This window comes from Oncorhynchus mykiss, chromosome 6 (assembly GCF_057628025.1).
Source record: "Oncorhynchus mykiss isolate SJ-2025 chromosome 6, ASM5762802v1, whole genome shotgun sequence".
Classification (NCBI taxonomy): Eukaryota; Metazoa; Chordata; class Actinopteri; order Salmoniformes; family Salmonidae; genus Oncorhynchus; species Oncorhynchus mykiss.
Window position 1 is genome coordinate 1,151,455 of NC_143027.1, and position 24,797 is coordinate 1,176,251.

Sequence of the window (24,797 nt, forward strand, 5' to 3'; positions counted from 1 at the left end):
TGTTTAGCAGATGTTATTGCAGGTGTAACAAAAGGCTTGTGTTTCTAGCAGTAATATCTAACAATTTCACAACAATACACACACATCTAAGTAAAGGAATGATGAATTTAGAAAATATAAATATTTGGAAGAGCAATGTCGGAGCGCCATATACTAAAATACAGTAGAATATTGTATGGCGGGGTAAACAGGCAGTGGCTTGGGTGGTTGTTGTCCTTGATGATCTTTTTGGCCTTCCTGTGACATCGGGTGCTGTAGGTGTCCTGGAGGGCAGGTAGTTTGCCCCTGGGGATGAGTTGGACAGTTGCCGTACCAGACGGTGATATAGCCCGACAGGATGCTCTCAATTGTGCATCTGTAAAAGTTTGTGAGGGTTTTAGGTGCCAAGACAAATTTCTTCAGCCTCCTGAGGTTGAAGAAGCGCTGTTGCGCCTTCTTCAACACACTGTTTGTGTGGGTGGACCATTTCAGTTTGTCCGTGATGTGTACACAGAGGAATTTTAAGCTTTCCACCTTCTCCACTGCGGTCCGGTTGATGTAGATAGGGGGGTGCACCCTCTGCTGTTTCCTGAAGTCCACGATCAGCTCCTTTGTTTTGTTGACGTTGAGTGAGAGGTTATTTTCCTTGCACCGCACTCCAGGAACTGCCAACTGCCTCAATCTGAAGATCGGAGATTAACCCCTCATAATGATTCAATAATCTCAGATTATCATCATGATAATCCACAATAATACATACTCAGATTATCATCATGATAATCCACAATAATACATACTCATTATGGACAACAGTGGTTGTAGACAATTCATGTCAATCTATAATTTGCAGTCATGCAATAAATATAGACCTGCGTGTAAGAATATCTGATATTATCCTAAAGGGTTGTGCCTAGTAATCTTGATCCTCATGGGCCTAATCTGTAGACAAAGGTACTTTGTGTTATAATTAGTTTGATTAATCCGGGTGATGTTAAAGATCTTCTCACAGCGAGGTTGTCGATCTTGTCTTGCATCCTTGATCACATGACGCACTCCGTTATTTCCTGCAGCAGCCTCGGCTCAGCTCTGTGTATTCATTACGTCTTGCAACGGAAACCGTTTACCGCGTGTGAGAAGCAAACAGAGCAAACGGAAGGAAACGGGGCGGGGCCTACCTGAATGTGTCAAATAGAAGCCCTCGTTTTCGTTGCAAAACGTTTTGCGTTGGGAGTAAACGCTTTCTGTTGCAAAACCAAACATTTCGCAAAAGAATCGGCGTAAATGAATACACCCATGCTCTTGCAGTAGCTAGCAGACTGCAGTCAGTGGAATCAGGCTTTGTACACGTTATAGCGCCGAGGAGCGGACAAATTACTTTTCTTACTCTCTTTCGCCGTTACTGAGGACTTCATAAAGTCTCACTGTGTTGTATAACGTTATTACAGCGGTGACTTTTCGTATTTTCCCTTTCTTTTTGGCTGTGGAGAACGTGTTAAAAATACAGCTAGTTTTCACAATGGCGACAGCAGCAGTATCTGCCAGTGCTGGCAGCGGCCCCAACCCCGGATCTGGCGCTGAGTTAGTCCGAGGACAGGCCTTCGATGTCGGCCCTCGCTACCACAATCTCTCCTATATTGGCGAGGGCGCCTATGGAATGGTGTGGTAAGAAATATTTCCGTAGCATACCATAACGGCAGACATGTAGCCTCTCATCGTTACTGACGTTCATAAACCAGGGTTGGTTACTTTGTAGACTGTCTAGAATTATCTGTCTAACTCATATTTTTACTGACACATTGTAACATGGAATCTCTGGTTTTGATACATTTGTTGCTGTGTTGATATTGTGCCTTTAGTCTAGTGAGTGAAGGCTCTTGTTACTTCTAGACTAGTGAGTGAAGACTCTTGTTACTTCTAGTCTAGTGAGTGAAGGCTCTTGTTACTTCTAGACTAGTGAGTGAAGGCTCTTGTTACTTCTAGTCTAGTGAGTGAAGGCTCTTGTTACTTCTAGTCTAGTGAGTGAAGGCTCTTGTTACTTCTAGTCTAGTGAGTGAAGGCTCTTGTTACTTCTAGTCTAGTGAGTGAAGGCTCTTGTTACTTCTAGTCTAGTGAGTGAAGGCTCTTGTTACTTCTAGTCTAGTGAGTGAAGGCTCTTGTTACTTCTAGTCTAGTGAGTGAAGGCTCTTGTTACTTCTAGTCTAGTGAGTGAAGGCTCTTGTTACTTCTAGTCTAGTGAGTGAAGGCTCTTGTTACTTCTAGTCTAGTGAGTGAAGGCTCTTGTTACTTCTAGTCTAGTGAGTGAAGGCTCTTGTTACTTCTAGTCTAGTGAGTGAAGGCTCTTGTTACTTCTAGTCCAGTGAGTGAAGGCTCTTGTTACTTCTAGTCTAGTGAGTGAAGGCTCTTGTTACTTCTCGTCTAGTGAGTGAAGGCTCTTGTTACTTCTAGTCCAGTGAGTGAAGGCTATTGTTACTTCTAGTCTAGTGAGTGAAGGCTCTTTTTACTTCTAGTCTATAGAGTGAAGGCTCTTGCTACTTGTTGATCTTGGGTCACCTAGGCTCTGCCAACTCTAACGCCGATACATTTCCTATTCCATTAATTAACAGTGTTTCAGCACTATTTCAGCGCATATGACAAATGTTTGATTTTAATGTCACCCAGTTTTTTATAAATATAGCCTATCATTTTGACTCGACAATTAATGTATCTTTAATTTTATAAACTTTTCATTAAACCAACATGTCGGCGATGTCCATCACTGAGTGATTTATCAAAAATAACCTCAGCTCAACTGATACTAGCTGTCTGCCTCTTAAGAACATAAAACTCAATTCCTGCATGCTTATTTTAAAACCTCAAATCAAATGTCCCAATCTGTCAGCAGGCCTTAAACTAGTTCTCAACAAAACTCTAAACATTTTTTCAGAGTTACTGGTAAGCTGGTTTCGGTAAAACGCATACAACTGCAGAATTCACAGTCGTTCACGTTGTCTTGACATCGATTGTAGATGGTGATCAGGGTGCTGATGCGAGAAGGCGTATAGGGGCAGTGTAAGAGCCAGTGTAATGCTTGATCTGAAAGTGTGGAGCCCTAATGGAGGGTGTGACGCAACCGCATTGACCGATTCTTCGATCGGATGCCAACCGCCATTAAACCCCATGTTAATGGTGTATTACCACCACCAGCTACTAGTTCTCTCTCCTCCACTAGACTAGTTGTAAACTACAGTAGTGATACTAGTTCTCTCTCCTCCACTAGTCTCCAGTTGTAAACTACAGTAGTGATACTAGTTCTCTCTCCTCCACTAGTCTCCAGTTGTAAACTACAGTAGTGATACTAGTTCTCTCTCCTCCACTAGTCTCCAGTTGTAAACTACAGTAGTGATACTAGTTCTCTCTCCTCCACTAGTCTCCAGTTGTAAACTACAGTAGTGATACTAGTTCTCTCTCCTCCACTAGTCTCCAGTTGTAAACTACAGTAGTGATACTAGTTCTCTCTCCTCCACTAGTCTCCAGTTGTAAACTACAGTAGTGATACTAGTTCTCTCTAGGATTGCCATCTGACTGCCAATAGTCCAGTAATACATCATACTGAGAATCTGCTTCCTGGGTGTCCAGTCTGCAGAGAGATGGTCATAAAGTTGTTATTCATTAACTTTTCATAAACAGTAGTGACACTGTAATATAGTACCTGGTTTGTAACATCACATCTAGAATGTAAATAGAATCTCTCACTCAATAGCAGTCTACGTGTCATCTACCGTAAATATAATCTCTCACTCAATAGCAGTCTACATGTGTCATCTACCGTAAATAGAATCTCTCACTCAATAGCAGTCTACATGTGTCATCTACTGTAAATAGAATCTCGCTCACTCAATAGCAGTTTACATGTGTCATCTACTGTAAATAGAATCTCTCTCACTCAATAGCAGTCTACATGTGTCATCTACTGTAAATAGAATCTCACTCAATAGCAGTCTACATGTCATCTACTGTAAATAGAATCTCCCTCACTCAATAGCAGTCTACATGTCATCTACTGTAAATAGAATCTCCCTCACTCAATAGCAGTCTACATGTGTCATCTGCTGTCAATAGAATCCCACTCAATAGCAGTCTACATGTCATCTACTGTAAATAGAATCTCACTCAATAGCAGTCTACATGTGTCATCTACTGTAAATAGAATCTCCCTCACTCAATAGCAGTCTACATGTGTCATCTGCTGTAAATAGAATCCCACTCAATAGCAGTCTACATGTCATCTACTGTAAATAGAATCTCACTCAATAGCAGTCTACATGTCATCTACTGTAAATAGAATCTCCCTCACTCAATAGCAGTCTACATGTGTCATCTGCTGTAAATAGAATCCCACTCAATAGCAGTCTACATGTGTCATCTGCTGTAAATAGAATCTCACTCCATAGCAGTCTACATGTGTCATCTACTGTAAATAGAATCTCCGATTAATCGGAATGAGCGATTTAATTAGGGCCGATTTCAAGTTTTCATAACAATCGGAAATTGGTATTTTTTTGGGCGCCGATTTCCGATCTAATTTATTTTTATTATTATTATTATATATATTTTTTTATATCTTTAACTAAGCAAGTCAGTTAAGAACACATTCTTAACGAGAGATTTTCACCTTGTCAGCTCAGGGGATGCAATCTTGCGACCGCACAGTTAACTAGTCCAACGTTCTAACCATTGCACTCCACGAGGAGCCTGCCTGTTACGCTAATGCAGTAGAAGCCAAGGTAAATTGCTAGCTAGCATTAAACTTATCTTATAAAAAACAATCAATCATAATCACTAGTTATAACTACTAATCCAGGTTAGCAGGCATTATTAACCAGGTGAAATTGTGTCATTTCTCTTGCATTCATTGCACGCAGAGTCAGGGTATATGCAACATTTTGGGTAGCCTTGCTCATTGCGAACTAATTTGCCAGAATTTTACATAATTATGACATAACATTGATGGTTGTGCAATGTAACAGGAATATTTAGACTTATGGATGCCACCCGTTAGATAAAATACAGAACGGTTCCGTATTTCACTGAAATAATAAACGTTTTGTTTCCGAAATGATAGTTTCTGGATTCTACCATATTAATGACCAAAGGCTCGTATTTCTGTGTGTTATTATGTTATAATTAAGTCTGATTTGATAGAGCAGTCTGACTGAGCAGCAGCAGGCCCGTAATCATTCATTCAAACAGCACTTTATTGCGTTTTGCCAGCAGCTCTTCACAAGCACAGCGCTGTTTATGACTTCAAGCCTATCAGCCTAATGGCTGGTGTAACCGATGTGAAATGGCTAGCTAGTTAGCTGGGTGTGCGCTAATACCGTTTCAAACGTCACTCGCATTTAGATTTGGAGTAGTTATTCCCCTTGCGCTGCAAGGGCCGCGGCTTTTGTGGAGAGATGGGTAACGATGCTTCGAGTGTGGCTGTTGTCGATGTGTTCTTGGTTCGAGCCCAGGTAGGGGCGAGGAGAGGGACGGAAGCTATACTGTTACACTGGCAATAATAAAGTGCCTATAAGAACATCCAATAGTCAAAGGTATATGAAATACAAATGGTATAGAGAGAAATAGTCCTATAAATACTATATTAACTACAACCTAAAACCTCTTACCTTGGAATATTGAAGTCTCATGTTAAAAGGAACCACCAACTTTCATATGTTCTCATGTTCTGAGCAAGGAACTTAAACGTTAGCTTTTTTACATGGCACATAAATGGCACATTGCATATTGGCACATATTAATTTATTTTCCAACACTTTGTTTTTGCATTATTTAAACCAAATTGAACGTGTTTCATTATTTATTTGAGGCTAAATAAATAAATAAAAATCGGCCGATTAATCAGTATCAGCTTTTTTGGTCCTCCAATAATTGGTATTGGCGTTGAAAAATCATAATCGGTCGACCTCTACTCAAGAGCAGTATACATGTGTCATCTGGTGTCAATAGAATCTCTCACTCAATAGCAGTCTACATGTGTCATCTACTGTAAATATAATCTCTCTCACTCAATAGCAGTCTACATGTGTCATCTACTGTAAATAGAATCTCTCTCACTCAATAGCAGTCTACATGTGTCATCTGCTGTCAATAGAATCTCTCACTCAATAGCAGTCTACATGTGTCATCTACTGTAAATAGAATCTCTCTCACTCAATAGCAGTCTACATGTGTCATCTACTGTAAATAGAATCTCTCTCACTCAATAGCAGTCTACATGTGTCATCTGCTGTCAATAGAATCTCTCACTCAATAGCAGTCTACATGTCATCTACTGTAAATAGAATCTCACTCAATAGCAGTCTACATGTGTCATCTACTGTAAATTGAATCTCGCTCACTCAATAGCAGTCTACATGTGTCTACTGTAAATATAATCTCTCACTCATTAGCAGTCTACACCATACACTGCAAGTCCCACCATAATTGTTAGTGTGTAGTCACTTGCAGTCTGTCTCTCTCACACACACACGCAAACACAACACAAAGTGTGTGTGTTTTAGCTCATTGAGAAATAGTGGGAGGTGTCAGCAAATGGAGTCTCAGGTTCCGTGAGGAGTTCCATCTGTTCATCTAGTCTCAGGTACCGTGAGGAGGTCCATCTGTTCTTCTAGTCTCAGGTACCGTGAGGAGGCCCATCTGTTCTTCTAGTCTCAGGTACCGTGAGGAGGCCCATCTGTTCTTCTAGTCTCAGGTACCGTGAGGAGGTCCATCTGTTCTTCTAGTCTCAGGTACCGTGAGGAGGCCCATCTGTTCTAGTCTCAGGTACCGTGAGGACGTCAATCTGTTCTAGTCTCAGGTACCGTGAGGAGGCCCATCTGTTCTTCTAGTCTCAGGTACCGTGAGGAGGCCCATCTGTTCTTCTAGTCTCAGGTACCGTGAGGAGGCCCATCTGTTCTTCTAGTCTCAGGTACCGTGAGGAGGTCAATCTGTTCTAGTCTCTGGTACCGTGAGGAGACCCATCTGTTCTTCTAGTCTCAGGTACCGTGAGGAGGCCCATCTGTTCTTCTAGTCTCAGGTACCGTGAGGACGTCAATCTGTTCTAGTCTCAGGTACCGTGAGGAGGCTCATCTGTTCTTCTAGGTACCGTGAGGAGGCCCATCTGGTCTAGTCCCAAGTACCGTGAGGAGACCCATCTGTTCTTCTAGTCTCAGGTACCATGAGGAGGTCCATCTGTTCTTCTAGGTACTGTGAGGAGGCCCATCTGGTCTTGTCCCAAGTACTGTGATGAGGTCCATCTGTTTTTCTAGTCTCAGGTACCATGAGGAGGTCCATCTGTTCTTCTAGTCTCAGGTACCGTGAGGAGGCCCATCTGTTCTTCTAGTCTCAGGTACCGTGAGGAGGCCCAGCTGTTCTTCTAGTCTCAGGTACCGTGAGGAGGTCCATCTGTTCTTCTAGTTTATGTTACAAGGGAGTGAAGGGTAGAGGGAGAGGGAGAAGGGTAGATGGAGAGAGAGGGAGAAGGGTAGATGGAGAGAGAGGGAGAAGGGTAGATGGAGAGAGAGGGAGAAGGATAGATGGAGAGAGAGGGAGAAGGGTAGATGGAGAGAGAGGGAGAAGGGTAGATGGAGAGAGAGGGAGAAGGGTAGATGGAGAGAGAGGGAGAAGGGTAGATGGAGAGAGAGGGAGAAGGGTAGATGGAGAGAGAGGGAGAAGGGTAGATGGAGAGAGAGGGAGAAGGGTAGATGGAGAGAGAGGGAGAAGGGTAGATGGAGAGAGAGGGAGAAGGGTAGATGGAGAGAGAGGGAAAAGGGTAGAGGGAGGGAAAAGGGTAGAGGGAGGGAAAAGGGTAGAGGGAGGGAAAAGGGTAGAGGGAGGGAAAAGGGTAGAGGGAGGGAAAAGGGTAGAGGGAGGGAAAAGGGTAGAGGGAGGGAAAAGGGTAGAGGGAGGGAAAAGGGTAGAGGGAGAGAGAAGGGTAGAAACGGAGGGGCGCGTGGGCCCTGTCATGAAACATCTCCTGACTGTAGGTTTTAGTTGCATGCTTCCTTGAATTCCACCCTCCTGCAGGAACAAGTGAGACAGCCATGGTTTAGGCTATGGTTCCTGGTCAAAAGGAGTGCACTACGTAGGGAAAAGTGTGTAATTCGGGATGCAAGCTACGTCTCAGTGGAGCCAGGCAGGCAGGGAGCAACATGACTGCACTTGGCACGCTCTCTACATTTTCCAGCTTGCCCCTCCCAGCCTCCCTCCTGCACTGAGCAAACACACACCAACCCTCCCTAACCCTAATCACCCACTCACCTTTCCCTGTGTGAACACAGAAGCAGTCTTTTTCTGTACTACTCCTAATTTTGGAAGGACAGAAAAGTAGACTGCTGGTTTAGGCTGGTCTGTACAGAGTCTTCAGGAAGGATTCACACTGGTTTAGGCTGGTCTGTACAGAGTCTTCAGGAAGGATTCACACTGGTTTAGGATTGGTCTGTACAGAGTCTTCAGGAAGGATTCACACTGGTTTAGGCTGGTCTGTACAGAGTCTTCAGGAAGGATTCACACTGGTTTAGGCTGGTCTGTACAGTCTTCAGGAAGGATTCACACTGGTTTAGGATTGGTCTGTACAGAGTCTTCAGGAAGGATTCACACTGGTTTAGGATTGGTCTGTACAGAGTCTTCAGGAAGGATTCACACTGGTTTAGGCTGGTCTGTACAGTCTTCAGGAATGATTCACACTGGTTTAGGCTGGTCTGTACAGAGTCTTCAGGAAGGATTCACACTGGTTTAGGATTGGTCTGTACAGAGTCTTCAGGAAGGATTCACAGTGGTTTAGGCTGGTCTGTACAGTCTTCAGGAATGATTCACACTGGTTTAGGCTGGTCTGTACAGAGTCTTCAGGAAGGATTCACACTGGTTTAGGCTGGTCTGTACAGAGTCTTCAGGAAGGATTCACACTGGTTTAGGCTGGTCTGTACAAAGTCTTCAGGAAGGATTCACACTGGTTTAGGATTGGTCTGTACAGAGTCTTCAGGAAGGATTCACACTGGTTTAGGCTGGTCTGTACAGAGTCTTCAGGAAGGATTCACACTGGTTTAGGATTGGTCTGTACAGAGTCTTCAGGAAGGATTCACACTGGTTTAGGATTGGTCTGTACAGAGTCTTCAGGAAGGATTCACACTGGTTTAGGATTGGTCTGTACAGAGTCTTCAGGAAGGATTCACACTGGTTTAGGCTGGTCTGTACAGAGTCTTCAGGAAGGATTCACACTGGTTTAGGATTGGTCTGTACAGAGTCTTCAGGAAGGATTCACACTGGTTTAGGATTGGTCTGTACAGAGTCTTCAGGAAGGATTCACACTGGTTTAGGATTGGTCTGTACAGAGTCTTCAGGAAGGATTCACACTGGTTTAGGATTGGTCTGTACAGAGTCTTCAGGAAGGATTCACACAGGTTTAGGCTGGTCTGTACAGTCTTCAGGAAGGATTCACACTGCTTTAGGCTGGTCTGTACAGAGTCTTCAGGAAGGATTCACACTGGTTTAGGCTGGTCTGTACAGAGTCTTCAGGAAGGATTCACACTGGTTTAGGCTGGTCTGTACAGAGTCTTCAGGAAGGATTCACACTGGTTTAGGATTGGTCTGTACAGAGTCTTCAGGAAGGATTCACACTGGTTTAGGCTGGTCAGTACAGAGTCTTCAGGAAGGATTCACACTGGTTTAGGATTGGTCTGTACAGAGTCTTCAGGAAGGATTCACACTGGTTTAGGCTGGTCTGTACAGAGTCTTCAGGAAGGATTCACACTGGTTTAGGATTGGTCTGTACAGAGTCTTCAGGAAGGATTCACACTGGTTTAGGCTGGTCTGTACAGTCTTCAGGAATGATTCACACTGGTTTAGGCTGGTCTGTACAGAGTCTTCAGGAAGGATTCACACTGGTTTAGGATTGGTCTGTACAGAGTCTTCAGGAAGGATTCACACTGGTTTAGGCTGGTCTGTACAGTCTTCAGGAATGATTCACACTGGTTTAGGCTGGTCTGTACAGTCTTCAGGAAGGATTCACACTGGTTTAGGCTGGTCTGTACAGAGTCTTCAGGAAGGATTCACACTGGTTTAGGCTGGTCTGTACAGAGTCTTCAGGAAGGATTCACACTGGTTTAGGCTGGTCTGTACAGAGTCTTCAGGAAGGATTCACACTGGTTTAGGCTGGTCTGTACAGAGTCTTCAGGAAGGATTCACACTGGTTTAGGCTGGTCTGTACAGTCTTCAGGAAGGATTCACACTGCTTTAGGCTGGTCTGTACAGAGTCTTCAGGAAGGATTCACACTGGTTTAGGCTGGTCTGTACAGAGTCTTCAGGAAGGATTCACACTGGTTTAGGATTGGTCTGTACAGAGTCTTCAGGAAGGATTCACACAGGTTTAGGCTGGTCTGTACAGTCTTCAGGAAGGATTCACACTGGTTTAGGCTGGTCTGTACAGTCTTCAGGAAGGATTCACACTGGTTTAGGCTGGTCTGTACAGAGTCTTCAGGAAGGATTCACACTGGTTTAGGCTGGTCTGTACAGAGTCTTCAGGAAGGATTCACACTGGTTTAGGCTGGTCTGTACAGAGTCTTCAGGAAGGATTAACACTGGTTTAGGATTGGTCTGTACAGAGTCTTCAGGAATGATTCACACTGGTTTAGGCTGGTCTGTACAGTCTTCAGGAAGGATTCACACTGGTTTAGGCTGGTCTGTACAGAGTCTTCAGGAAGGATTCACACTGGTTTAGGCTGGTCTGTACAGAGTCTTCAGGAAGGATTCACACTGGTTTAGGCTGGTCTGTACAGAGTCTTCAGGAAGGATTCACACTGGTTTAGGCTGGTCTGTACAGTCTTCAGGAAGGATTCACACTGCTTTAGGCTGGTCTGTACAGAGTCTTCAGGAAGGATTCACACTGGTTTAGGCTGGTCTGTACAGAGTCTTCAGGAAGGATTCACACTGGTTTAGGATTGGTCTGTACAGAGTCTTCAGGAAGGATTCACACAGGTTTAGGCTGGTCTGTACAGTCTTCAGGAAGGATTCACACTGGTTTAGGCTGGTCTGTACAGTCTTCAGGAAGGATTCACACTGGTTTAGGCTGGTCTGTACAGAGTCTTCAGGAAGGATTCACACTGGTTTAGGCTGGTCTGTACAGAGTCTTCAGGAAGGATTCACACTGGTTTAGGCTGGTCTGTACAGAGTCTTCAGGAAGGATTAACACTGGTTTAGGATTGGTCTGTACAGAGTCTTCAGGAAGGATTCACACTGGTTTAGGCTGGCCTGCGCACAATACCCCATAATATCAAAGTTTAATTTTATTTTTTAATTTTTACAAATGAAAGCTGAAATGTCTTGGGTCAATAAGTCTTAAACCCCTTTATGACACGCCTAAATATGTACAGGAGTAAAAATATGCTTAAGTCACAATTGTATGTGTGGGGTACACAGATGAGGTAGTCATTCAACAATCATGTTCAACACTATTACTGCACACAGAGTGAGTCCACTTTATCATGTGACCCGTACTGTCTAGCTGTCTGGGTCTCTGTTACCCGTACTGTCTGGGTCTCTGTCTAATAAACCAGGTTTCCATCCAACTTTTTTAGGTGAGTAAGGTACATGTCGGATAGAAAATGTCATGACAGGCCTGATGGAAACAGATTTTTTTTGGTGAACTAGAAACGTCGGTGGAAGTAAGTAGGCTTGGAGTCACGCAGGGACATGTTTAGTCCTCACACTACAGTGTATGGTCAAACCATGCAGTTTATTAGGCTACAGGTGGAATAAGTTAGGACTGTTTATTAGGCTACAGGTGGAATAAGTTAGGACTGTTTATTAGGCTACAGGTGGAATAAGTTAGGACAGTTTATTAGGCTACAGGTGGAATAAGTTAGGACTGTTTATTAGGCTACAGGTGGAATAAGTTAGGACAGTTTATTAGGCTACAGGTGGAATAAGTTAGGACAGTTTATTAGGCTACAGGTGGAATAAGTTAGGACAGTTTATTAGGCTACATGTGGAATAAGTTAGGACAGTTTATTAGGCTACAGGTGGAATAAGTTAGGACAGTTTATTAGGCTACAGGTGGAATAAGTTAGGACTGTTTATTAGGCTACAGGTGGAATAAGTTAGGACTGTTTATTAGGCTACATGTGGAATAAGTTAGGACAGTTTATTAGGCTACAGGTGGAATAAGTTAGCCCTGTTTATTAGGCTACAGGTGGAATAAGTAGACTAGAGCATGTGTGTTTGTCAGTAATAATGACCTCATGGTGCAGATACCTCTGTAGACTAGAGCGTGTGTTTGTCAGTAATAATGACCTCATGGTGCAGATACCTCTTTAGACAGCAGTGGGCCCCCAGACAGCAGTGGGCCCCCAGACAGCAGTGGGCCCCCAGGCAGCAGTGGGCCCCCAGACAGCAGTGGGCCCCCAGACAGCAGTGGGCCCCCAGACAGCAGTGGGCCCCCAGACAGCAGTGGGCCCCCAGACAGCAGTGGGCCCCCAGACAGCAGTGGGCCCCCAGACAGCAGTGGGCCCCCAGACAGCAGTGGGCCCCCAGACAGCAGTGGGCTTTTGAATACTGCATCTCGCATAATGGTCATTGTTCAACCAACTATACTCTGGCTGGCTGTATTAATATTTATATGGAGGGAGCACTGTGACTAGACTCTGGCTGTGTTAATATTTACATGAAGGGAGCCCTGTGACTAGATTCTGGCTGTGTTAATATTTATATGGAGGGAGCACTGTGACTAGACTCTGGCTGTGTTAATATTTACATGGAGGGAGCACTGTGACTAGACTATGGCTGTGTTAATATTTACATGGAGGGAGCACTGTGACTAGACTCTGGCTGTGTTAATATTTACATGGAGGGAGCACTGTGACTAGACTCTGGCTGTGTTACTATTTACATGGAGGGAGCACTGTGACTAGACTCTGGCTGGCTGTGTTAATATTTACATGGAGGGAGCACTGTGACTAGACGCTGGCTGTGTTAATATTTACATGGAGGGAGCACTGTGACTAGACTCTGGCTGTGTTAATATTTACATGGAGGGAGCACTGTGACTATACTCTGGCTTTGTTAATATTTACATGGAGGGAGCACTGACTAGACTCTGGCTGTGTTAATATTTACATGGAGGGAGCACTGACTAGACTCTGGCTGTGTTAATATTTATATGGAGGGAGCACTGACTATATTCTGGCTGTGTTAATATTTACATGGAGGGAGCACTGACTAGACTCTGGCTGTGTTAATATTTACATGAAGGGAGCACTGTGACTAGACTCTGGCTGTGTTAATATTTATATGGAGGGAGCACTGTGACTAGACTCTGGCTGTGTTAATATTTACATGGAGGGAGCACTGTGACTAGACTCTGGCTGTGTTAATATTTACATGGAGGGAGCACTGTGACTAGACTCTGGCTGTGTTAATATTTACATGGAGGGAGCACTGTGACAACTCTCTGGCTGTGTGAATTTAAATCACACATGCTCAATTTAGCCCAAGTTTCAGCTGATACCACGGCTCACTGGGACTAGATCCATGTCTCTTGTAGAGTTAGTTTATCTGGATCATATGGAATCATATGTACAGTTGTAATTTATACTAGAAATGCATGGCATTTTTGGGTTTGATGTTTTTCAGAGGTGTTGGCGATAGCTCTGAAAAATGTTTCCATAGTGGGGCAGCCAATTCCACAAGGTGTCGCAGCGCCCCGCGTACATTCTTTGGGTAGAACCCAGGAGTGTGTGTTTGTCCGAGCGTGTTTGTACAAGTGTGTGTGTGTGTGTGTATGTGTCTGTCTGTCCTGCGATGACGTAAGGAGGCTGGAATGTAGCCTAGATCCCTGGTGTGTTCCAGTGTGTGAGCTGTATCAGTGAGAGCTTCCTGTGGACAGTCAGCCACCTCTTGTCCCCTTCGATAACATGGCTTCATGTCAGTTGAGTTCATAAAGTCTCACTGGTCATCTCTGTCCTGGTTGGATGAGGCAGGTCTGGGATCCAGCCAATACAGTCCCAGTGAGTCAATACAAGGTATAAACTGTCCCTTAATCTGATAATAGAGTTTATGGATTAGCTGTTCAATGTCTCGGAATGAGATCATATTATCCCTGTAGTCAGGTCAGGACAAGAGGAAGTTGTTGTGGCTGACACCTCAACACCAACCAATCAGGGTGTAGTCACTAGAAACCAAACCGGGAGGGAGGGACCTACCTGAATTTGTCCAATAAGAATCTCTCGTTTTTGTTGCATAACATTTTACGTGGCAAAAAAAAGGTGGTAAGTTGCGGAGGCGGAACGGCGCTCGCGCCGTTAGAGGCGGAGCAAGGCTGTGTGTTTTGACCTGTAGGACCAGTTGGTAGAGGTGTTTGCTTGACCCCTCACTCCCTGACCTCTAACCCCTGACGACTGTAGTGATGAGTGTCAAAATGTTTCCCATCATGGCACCTATATTTCTGCTGGCCCTGTCAGACTGCCGTTACCATGAGCCCAACTTCGTAACACCTCAACTCTACAGCAACCAACCACTCTACCACTGACATCTACAAACACGACAAACCCAACACTGTTGTCATTTTAAGAGAAGGGTTTAATGTGGGGCTTTAATCCATTCATAACTGCCAGTAGAGAAGGGTTTAATGTGGGGCTTTAATCCAGCTGTCACTGCCAGTAGAGAAGGGTTTAATGTGGGGCTTTAATCCAGCTGTAACTGCCAGTAGAGAAGGGTTTAATGTGGGGCTTTAATCCATTCATAACTGCCAGTAGAGAAGGGTTTAATGTGGGGCTTTAATCCAGCTGTCACTGCCAGTAGAGAAGGGTTTAATGTGGGGCTTTAATCCAGCTGTAACTGCTATTAGAGAAGGGTTTAATGTGGGGCTTTAATCCAGCTGTAACTGCCAGTAGAGAAGGGTTTAATGTGGGGCTTTAATCCAGCTGTAACTGCTATTAGAGAAGGGTTTAATGTGGGGCTTTAATCCAGCTGTAACTGCCAGTAGAGAAGGGTTTAATGTGGGGCTTTAATCCATTCATAACTGCCAGTAGAGAAGGGTTTAATGTGGGGCTTTAATCCAGCTGTAAGTGCTATTAGAGAAGGGTTTAATGTGGGGCTTTAATCCAGCTGTAACTGCCAGTAGAGAAGGGTTTAATGTGGGGCTTTAATCCAGCTGTAACTGCTATTAGAGAAGGGTTTAATGTGGGGCTTTAATCCAGCTGTAACTGCCAGTAGAGAAGGGTTTAATGTGGGGCTTTAATCCATGCATAACTGCCAGTAGAGAAGGGTTTAATGTGGGGCTTTAATCCAGCTGTCACTGCCAGTAGAGAAGGGTTTAATGTGGGGCTTTAATCCAGCTGTAACTGCCAGTAGAGAAGGGTTTAATGTGGGGCTTTAATCCAGCTGTAACTGCCAGTAGAGAAGGGTTTAATGTGGGGCTTTAATCCAGCTGTCACTGCCAGTAGAGAAGGGTTTAATGTGGGGCTTTAATCCAGCTGTAACTACCAGTAGAGAAGGGTTTAATGTGGGGCTTTAATCCAGCTGTCACTGCCAGTAGAGAAGGGTTTAATGTGGGGCTTTAATCCAGCTGTCACTGCCAGTAGAGAAGGGTTTAATGTGGGGCTTTAATCCATTCATAACTGCCAGTAGAGAAGGGTTTAATGTGGGGCTTTAATCCAGCTGTAACTGCCAGTAGAGAAGGGTTTAATGTGGTGCTTTAATCCAGCTGTAACTGCCAGTAGAGAAGGGTTTAATGTGGGGCTTTAATCCATTCATAACTGCCAGTAGAGAAGGGTTTAATGTGGGGCTTTAATCCAGCTGTAACTGCCAGTAGAAAAGGGTTTAATGTGGGGCTTTAATCCAGCTGTAACTGCCAGTAGAGAAGGGTTTAATGTGGTGCTTTAATCCAGCTGTAACTGCTATTAGAGAAGGGTTTAATGTGGGGCTTTAATCCAGCTGTCACTGCCAGTAGAGAAGGGTTTAATGTGGGGCTTTAATCCAGCTGTCACTGCCAGTAGAGAAGGGTTTAATGTGGGGCTTTAATCCAGCTCTAACTGCCAGTAGAGAAGTGTTTAATGTGGGGCTTTAATCCAGCTGTAACTGCTAGTAGAGAAGGGTTTAATGTGGGGCTTTAATCCAGCTGTAACTGCTATTAGAGAAGGGTTTAATGTGGGGCTTTAATCCAGCTGTAACTGCCAGTAGAGAAGGGTTTAATGTGGGGCTTTAATCCAGCTGTCACTGCCAGTAGAGAAGGGTTTAATGTGGGGCTTTAATCCAGCTGTCACTGCCAGTAGAGAAGGGTTTAATGTGGGGCTTTAATCCAGCTGTCACTGCCAGTAGAGAAGGGTTTAATGTGGGGCTTTAATCGATTCATAACTGCCAGTAGAGAAGGGTTTAATGTGGGGCTTTAATCCAGCTGTAACTGCCAGTAGAGAAGGGTTTAATGTGGGGCTTTAATCCAGCTGTAACTGCTAGTAGAGAAGGGTTTAATGTGGGGCTTTAATCCAGCTGTAACTGCTATTAGAGAAGGGTTTAATGTGGGGCTTTAATCCAGCTGTAACTGCCAGTAGAGAAGGGTTTAATGTGGGGCTTTAATCCAGCTGTCACTGCCAGTAGAGAAGGGTTTAATGTGGGGCTTTAATCCAGCTGTCACTGCCAGTAGAGAAGGGTTTAATGTGGGGCTTTAATCCAGCTGTCACTGCCAGTAGAGAAGGGTTTAATGTGGGGCTTTAATCGATTCATAACTGCCAGTAGAGAAGGGTTTAATGTGGGGCTTTAATCCAGCTGTAACTGCCAGTAGAGAAGGGTTTAATGTGGGGCTTTAATCCAGCTGTAACTGCTAGTAGGGAAGGGTTTAATGTGGGGCTTTATTCCAGCTGTCACTGCCAGTAGAGAAGGGTTTAATGTGGGGCTTTAATCCAGCTGTAACTGCCAGTAGAGAAGGGTTTAATGTGGGGCTTTAATCCAGCTGTAACTGCCAGTAGAAAAGGGTTTAATGTGGGGCTTTAATCCAGCTGTAACTGCCAGTAGAGAAGGGTTTAATGTGGTGCTTTAATCCAGCTGTAACTGCCAGTAGAGAAGGGTTTAATGTGGGGCTTTAATCCAGCTGTAACTGCTAGTAGAGAAGGGTTTAATGTGGGGCTTTAATCCAGCTGTCACTGCCAGTAGAGAAGGGTTTAATGTGGGGCTTTAATCCAGCTCTAACTGCCAGTAGAGAAGTGTTTAATGTGGGGCTTTAATCCAGCTGTAACTGCTAGTAGAGAAGGGTTTAATGTGGGGCTTTAATCCAGCTGTAACTGCTATTAGAGAAGGGTTTAATGTGGGGCTTTAATCCAGCTGTAACTGCTAGTAGAGAAGGGTTTAATGTGGGGCTTTAATCCAGCTGTCACTGCCAGTAGAGAAGGGTTTAATGTGGGGCTTTAATCCAGCTGTCACTGCCAGTAGAGAAGGGTTTAATGTGGGGCTTTAATCCAGCTGTCACTGCCAGTAGAGAAGGGTTTAATGTGGGGCTTTAATCGATTCATAACTGCCAGTAGAGAAGGGTTTAATGTGGGGCTTTAATCCAGCTGTAACTGCCAGTAGAGATGGGTTTAATGTGGGGCTTTAATCCAGCTGTAACTGCTAGTAGGGAAGGGTTTAATGTGGGGCTTTAATCCAGCTGTCACTGCCAGTAGAGAAGGGTTTAATGTGGGGCTTTAATCCAGCTGTAACTGCCAGTAGAGAAGGGTTTAATGTGGGGCTTTAATCCAGCTGTAACTGCTATTAGAGAAGGGTTTAATGTGGGGCTTTAATCCAGCTGTCACTGCTAGTAGAGAAGGGTTTAATATGGGGCTTTAATCCAGCTGTAACTGCCAGTAGAGAAGGGTTTAATGTGGGGCTTTAATCCAGCTGTCACTGCTAGTAGAGAAGGGTTTAATGTGGGGCTTTAATCCAGCTGTCACTGCTAGTAGATAAGGGTTTAATGTGGGGCTTTAATCCAGCTGTCACTGCCAGTAGAGAAGGGTTTAATGTGGGGCTTTAATCCAGCTGTCACTGCTAGTAGAGAAGGGTTTAATGTGGGGCTTTAATCCAGCTGTAACTGCCAGTAGAGAAGGGTTTAATGTGGGGCTTTAATCCAGCTGTAACTGCCAGTAGAGAAGGGTTTAATGTGGGGCTTTCATCCAGCTGTCACTGCCAGTAGAGAAGGGTTTAATGTGGGGCTTTAATCCAGCTGTAACTGCTAGTAGAGAAGGGTTTAATGTGGGGCTTTAATCCAGCTGTAACTGCCAGTAGAGAAGGGTTTAATGTGGGGCTTTAATCCAGCTGTAACTGCCAGTAGAGAAGGGTTTAATGTGGGGCTTTCATCCAGCTGTCACTGCCAGTAGAGAAGGGTTTAATGTGGGGCTTTAATCCAGCTGTAACTGCTAGTAGAGAAGGGTTTAATGTGGGGCTTTAATCCAGCTGTAACTGCCAGTAGAGAAGGGTTTAATGTGGGGCTTTAATCCAGCTGTAACTGCCAGTAGAGAAGGGTTTAATGTGGGGCTTTAATCCAGCTGTAACTGCTAGTAGAGAAGGGTTTAATGTGGGGCTTTAATCCAGCTGTCACTGCCAGTAGAGAAGGGTTTAATGTGGTGCTTTAATCCAGCTGTCACTGCTAGTAGAGAAGGGTTTAATGTGGGGCTTTAATCCAGCTGTAACTGCCAGTAGAGAAGGGTTTAATGTGGGGCTTTAATCCAGCTGTAACTGCCAGTAGAGAAGGGTTTAATGTGGGGCTTTAATCCAGCTGTAACTGCTATTAGAGAAGGGTTTAATGTGGGGCTTTAATCCAGCTGTCACTGCCAGTAGAGAAGGGTTTAATGTGGGGCTTTAATCCAGCTGTAACTGCCAGTAGAGAAGGGTTTAATGTGGGGCTTTAATCCAGCTGTAACTGCCAGTAGAGAAGGGTTTAATGTGGGGCTTTAATCCAGCTGTAACTGCTAGTAGAGAAGGGTTTAATGTGGGGCTTTAATCCAGCTATCACTGCCAGTAGAGAAGGGTTTAATGTGGGGTTTTAATCCAGCTGTAACTGCTAGTAGAGAAGGGTTTAATGTGGGGCTTTAATCCAGCTGTCACTGCCAGTAGAGAAGGGTTTAATGTGGGGCTTTAATCCAGCTGTCACTGCTAGTAGAGAAGGGTTTAATATGGGGCTTTAATCCAGCTGTAACTGCCAGTAGAGAAGGGTTTAATGTGGGGCTTTAATCCAGCTGTCACTGCTAGTAGAGAAGGGTTTAATGTGGGGCTTTAATCCAGCTGTCACTGCTAGTAGATAAGGGTTTAATGTGGGGCTTTAATCCAGCTGTCACTGCCAGTAGAGAAGGGTTTAATGTGGGGCTTTAATCCAGCTGTCACTGCTAGTAGAGAAGGGTTTAATGTGGGGCTTTAATCCAGCTGTAACTGCCAGTAGAGAAGGGTTTAATGTGGGGCTTTAATCCAGCTGTAACTGCCAGTAGAGAAGGGTTTAATGTGGGGCTTTCATCCAGCTGTCACTGCCAGTAGAGAAGGGTTTAATGTGGGGCTTTAATCCAGCTGTAACTGCTAGTAGAGAAGGGTTTAATGTGGGGCTTTAATCCAGCTGTAACTGCCAGTAGAGAAGGGTTTAATGTGGGGCTTTAATCCAGCTGTAACTGCCAGTAGAGAAGGGTTTAATGTGGGGCTTTAATCCAGCTGTAACTGCTAGTAGAGAAGGGTTTAATGTGGGGCTTTAATCCAGCTGTCACTGCCAGTAGAGAAGGGTTTAATGTGGTGCTTTAATCCAGCTGTCACTGCTAGTAGAGAAGGGTTTAATGTGGGGCTTTAATCCAGCTGTAACTGCCAGTAGAGAAGGGTTTAATGTGGGGCTTTAATCCAGCTGTCACTGCTAGTAGAGAAGGGTTTAATGTGGGGCTTTAATCCAGCTGTCACTGCTAGTAGATAAGGGTTTAATGTGGGGCTTTAATCCAGCTGTCACTGCCAGTAGAGAAGGGTTTAATGTGGGGCTTTAATCCAGCTGTAACTGCTAGTAGAGAAGGGTTTAATGTGGGGCTTTAATCCAGCTGTAACTGCCAGTAGAGAAGGGTTTAATGTGGGGCTTTAATCCAGCTGTAACTGCCAGTAGAGAAGGGTTTAATGTGGGGCTTTCATCCAGCTGTCACTGCCAGTAGAGAAGGGTTTAATGTGGGGCTTTAATCCAGCTGTAACTGCTAGTAGAGAAGGGTTTAATGTGGGGCTTTAATCCAGCTGTAACTGCCAGTAGAGAAGGGTTTAATGTGGGGCTTTAATCCAGCTGTAACTGCCAGTAGAGAAGGGTTTAATGTGGGGCTTTAATCCAGCTGTAACTGCTAGTAGAGAAGGGTTTAATGTGGGGCTTTAATCCAGCTGTCACTGCCAGTAGAGAAGGGTTTAATGTGGTGCTTTAATCCAGCTGTCACTGCTAGTAGAGAAGGGTTTAATGTGGGGCTTTAATCCAGCTGTAACTGCGAGTAGAGAAGGGTTTAATGTGGGGCTTTAATCCAGCTGTCACTGCTAGTAGAGAAGGGTTTAATGTGGGGCTTTAATCCAGCTGTCACTGCTAGTAGATAAGGGTTTAATGTGGGGCTTTAATCCAGCTGTCACTGCCAGTAGAGAAGGGTTTAATGTGGGGCTTTAATCCAGCTGTCACTGCTAGTAGATAAGGGTTTAATGTGGGGCTTTAATCCAGCTGTCACTGCCAGTAGAGAAGGGTTTAATGTGGGGCTTTAATCCAGCTGTCACTGCCAGTAGAGAAGGGTTTGTGGGGCTTTAATCCAGCTGTCACTGCCAGTAGAGAAGGGTTTAATGTGGGGCTTTAATCCAGCTGTAACTGCTAGTAGAGAAGGGTTTAATGTGGGGCTTTAATCCAGCTGTAACTGCCAGTAGAGAAGGGTTTAATGTGGGGCTTTAATCCAGCTGTAACTGCCAGTAGAGAAGGGTTTAATGTGGGGCTTTAATCCAGCTGTAACTGCCAGTAGAGAAGGGTTTAATGTTGGGCTTTAATCCAGCTGTAACTGCCAGTAGAGAAGGGTTTAATGTGGGGCTTTAATCCAGCTGTCACTGCCAGTAGAGAAGGGTTTAATGTGGGGCTTTAATCCAGCTGTAACTGCTAGTAGAGAAGGGTTTAATGTGCGGCTTTAATCCAGCTGTAACTGCCAGTAGAGAAGGGTATAATGTGGGGCTTTAATCCAGCTGTAACTGCCAGTAGAGAAGGGTTTAATGTGGGGCTTTAATCCAGCTGTAACTGCCAATAGAGAAGGGTTTAATGTGGGGCTTTAATCCAGCTGTAACTGCCAGTAGAGAAGGGTTTAATGTGGGGCTTTAATCCAGCTGTAACTGCCAGTAGAGAAGGGTTTAATGTGGGGCTTTAATCCAGCTGTCACTGCCAGTAGAGAAGGGTTTAATGTGGGGCTTTAATCCAGCTGTAACTGCTAGTAGAGAAGGGTTTAATGTGGGGCTTTAATGCAGCTGTAACTGCCAGTAGAGAAGGGTTTAATGTGGGGCTTTAATCCAGCTGTAACTGCTAGTAGAGAAGGGTTTAATGTGGGGCTTTAATCCAGCTGTAACTGCCAGTAGAGAAGGGTTTAATGTGGGGCTTTAATCCAGCTGTAACTGCCAGTAGAGAAGGGTTTAATGTGGGGCTTTAATCCAGCTGTAACTGCCAGTAGAGAAGGGTTTAATGTGGGGCTTTAATCCAGCTGTAACTGCCAGTAGAGAAGGGTTTAATGTGGGGCTTTAATCCAGCTGTAACTGCCAGTAGAGAAGGGTTTAATGTGGGGCTTTAATCCAGCTGTAACTGCCAGTAGAGAAGGGTTTAATGTGGGGCTTTAATCCAGCTGTAACTGCCAGTAGAGAAGGGTTTAATGTGGGGCTTTAATCCAGCTGTCACTGCCAGTAGACAAGGGTTTAATGTGGGGCTTTAATCCAGCTGTAACTGCCAGTAGAGAAGGGTTTAATGTGGGGCTTTAATCCAGCTGTAACTGCCAGTAGAGAAGGGTTTAATGTGGGGCTTTAATCCAGCTGTAACTGCTAGTAGAGAAGGGTTTAATGTGGGGCTTTAATCCAGCTGTCACTGCCAGTAGAGAAGGGTTTAATGTGGGGCTTTAATCCAGCTGTAACTGCCAGTAGAGAAGGGTTTAATGTGGGGCTTTAATCCAGCTGTAACTGCCAGTAGAGAAGGGTTTAATGTAGGGCTTTAATCCAGCTGTAACTGCCAGTAGAGAAGGGTTTAATGTGGGGCTTTAATCCAGCTGTAACTGCTAGTAGGGAAGGGTTTAATGTGGGGCTTTAATCCAGCTGTAACTGCCAGTAGAGAAGGGTTTAACGTGGGGCTTTAATCCAGCTGTAACTGCCAGTAGAGAAGGGTTTAATGTGGGGCTTTAATCCAGCTGTAACTGCCAGTAGAGAAGGGTTTAACGTGGGGCTTTAATCCAGCTGTAACTGCTTTTTATTTTATTTTATAAACAGGGTGATTTCAAACCTGAATGCTGATTGGCTGACATTCACGGGTTTGACAAAATATTTATTTTAACTGCTCTAATTTCGTTGGTTGAGGCACCTCGGGGGTTTGTGATATATGGTCAATATACCACAGCTAAGGGCAGTGTCCAGGCCTTAGTTCTTAATTAAACCACTGACTCTCTGGTGTGGTCTATTCTGTGTGCTTCGATGTAGTAGGGTTAATGAGGGTATTGACAAGTGAACCGCAGGACCCTGTGTGTGTGTGTGTGTGTGTGTGTGTGTCAAGGTTTTCACTCCCAGTCTCAGCCAGAGAGAGCTGATTGTGGTAACCACAGAATTAAATGGAACAAGCAATCACTCAAATGTGTCCTAGGAAACCATTTTTACTAAAGCAGTTGTCTTGTCACAAAGTAATGTACGTCACCAAAAGTATGTGGACACCCTTTCAGCCACACCCGTTGCTGACTGGTGTATAAAATCATGCGATCTCCTTAGACAAACATTGTCAGTAGAATGGCCTTACAGAAGAGATCAGTCACTTTCAACGTGGCACCGTCATAGGATGCCACTTTTCCAACAAGTCAGTGTGTCAAATGTCTGCCCTGATAGAGCTGCCCTGGTCAACTGTAAGTGCTGTTATTGTGAAGTGGAAACGTTTAGGAGCATAAGACGAAGTTGTAGGCCACACAAGCTCACAGAACGGGATCACAGAGTGCTGAAGCACTTAAAAATGGTCTATCCTCTCTGAATGATAGGAAGTCCTTGCAGCAATGTTCCAACATCTAGTGGATTTAAATGTTTAAAAATCTTTTAAATTATAGTTTTATATACAGTGCCTTGCGAAAGTATTCGGCCCCCTTGAACTTTGCGACCTTTTGCCACATTTCAGGCTTCAAACATAAAGATATAAAACTGTATTTTTTTGTGAAGAATCAACAACAAGTGGGACACAATCATGAAGTGGAACGACATTTATTGGATATTTCAAACTTTTTTAACAAATCAAAAACTGAAAAATTGGGCGTGCAAAATTATTCAGCCCCCTTAAGTTAATACTTATATAACTAAATAACTAGTTAAGAACAAATTATTATTTACAACGACTGCCTACACCAGCCAAACCCAGACGACGCTGGGCCAATTGTGCGCCGCCCTATGGGACTCCCAATCACAGCCGGATGTGATACAGCCTGGATAGTGACGCCTTTTGCACTGAGATGCAGTGCCTTAGACCGCTGCGTCCATGTTGCAGCCACCACAGGACTTGAAATAATGGCGAATGGTACTCAGTAATGTGTTGTATTGGTCCCAAACATAAACGAATGTATTCGGGACAGAAAGTGAATTGCTTTGCCACATATTACAGTAGTGCCTTGTTGCCAACAGGATGCTTGTTTTGCAATATTTTTTATTCTGTACAGGATTCCTTTTCACTCTGTCATTTAGGTTAGTATTGTGGAGTAACGACAATGTTGTTGATCCATCCTCAGTTTTCTCCCATCACAGCCATTCAACTGTTTTTAAGTCACCATTGGCCTCATGGTGAAATCCCTGATGCAGTTTCCTTCCTCTCCGGCAACGGAGTTAAGGCGTCACCATGCTTCAGTTCGGCTGGCGCCTGCTGAACAAGTGTGCTCGTATATTCCCTTAAGGCCTCCACTTGAAATATGGGCAAAAAGCGACAATAGTCGTTGTTTTGTCCATTTTAGAGATTCGTAGCCAGTGTACAAGTATCTCTTAGTCGAGCAAAAATATAAAAGCAACATGCAACAATTTCAAAGATTTTACTGTGTTACAGTTCATATAGGTTTAATCTATGGATTTCACATGACTAGGAATACAGATATGCATCTGTTGATCACAGATACCTTAAAACGGTAGGGGTGTGGATCAGAAAACCAGTCAGTATCTGGTGTGATCACCATTTTGTCTCATGCAGCGTGACACATCTCCTTCACATAGAGTTGATTAGGTTGGTGATTGTGGCCTGTGGAATGTTGTCCCACTCCTCTTCAATGGCTGTGGAAGTTTCTGGATGTTGGTGGGAACTGGAACAGGCTGTCGTACACGTTGATCCAGAGCATCCCAAACATGCTCAATGGGTGACATGTCTGAGTATGCAGACCACGGAGGAACGGTGACATTTTAAGCTTCCAGGAATTGTGTACAGATCCTTGCTACATGGGGCCGTGCATTATCATGCTGAAACATGAGGTGAGGGCAGCAGATGAATGGCACAACAATGGGCCTCAGGTTCTCTTCACAGTATCTCTGTGCATTCAAATTGCCATTGATAAATGCAATTGTGTTCATTGTCCGTAGCTTATGCCTGCCCATACTATAACCCCACCATGGGGCACTCT

At 44.3% G+C, this 24,797-nt stretch overlaps 1 protein-coding gene across 1 annotated transcript in view; it reads left to right on the top strand.

Moving 5' to 3' along the window:
- Window positions 1-1,075: 1,075 nt before the first annotated feature.
- Window positions 1,076-24,797, top strand: part of LOC110525139 (mitogen-activated protein kinase 1) — a 67,408-nt gene continuing 43,686 nt past the window's right edge. Inside the window, exon 1 of the mRNA XM_036979177.2 lies at window positions 1,076-1,641. Within this exon, the coding sequence (XP_036835072.1) occupies window positions 1,496-1,641 (146 nt within the window). The 5' untranslated portion in view covers window positions 1,076-1,495. The remainder of the gene's footprint in view (window positions 1,642-24,797) is intronic.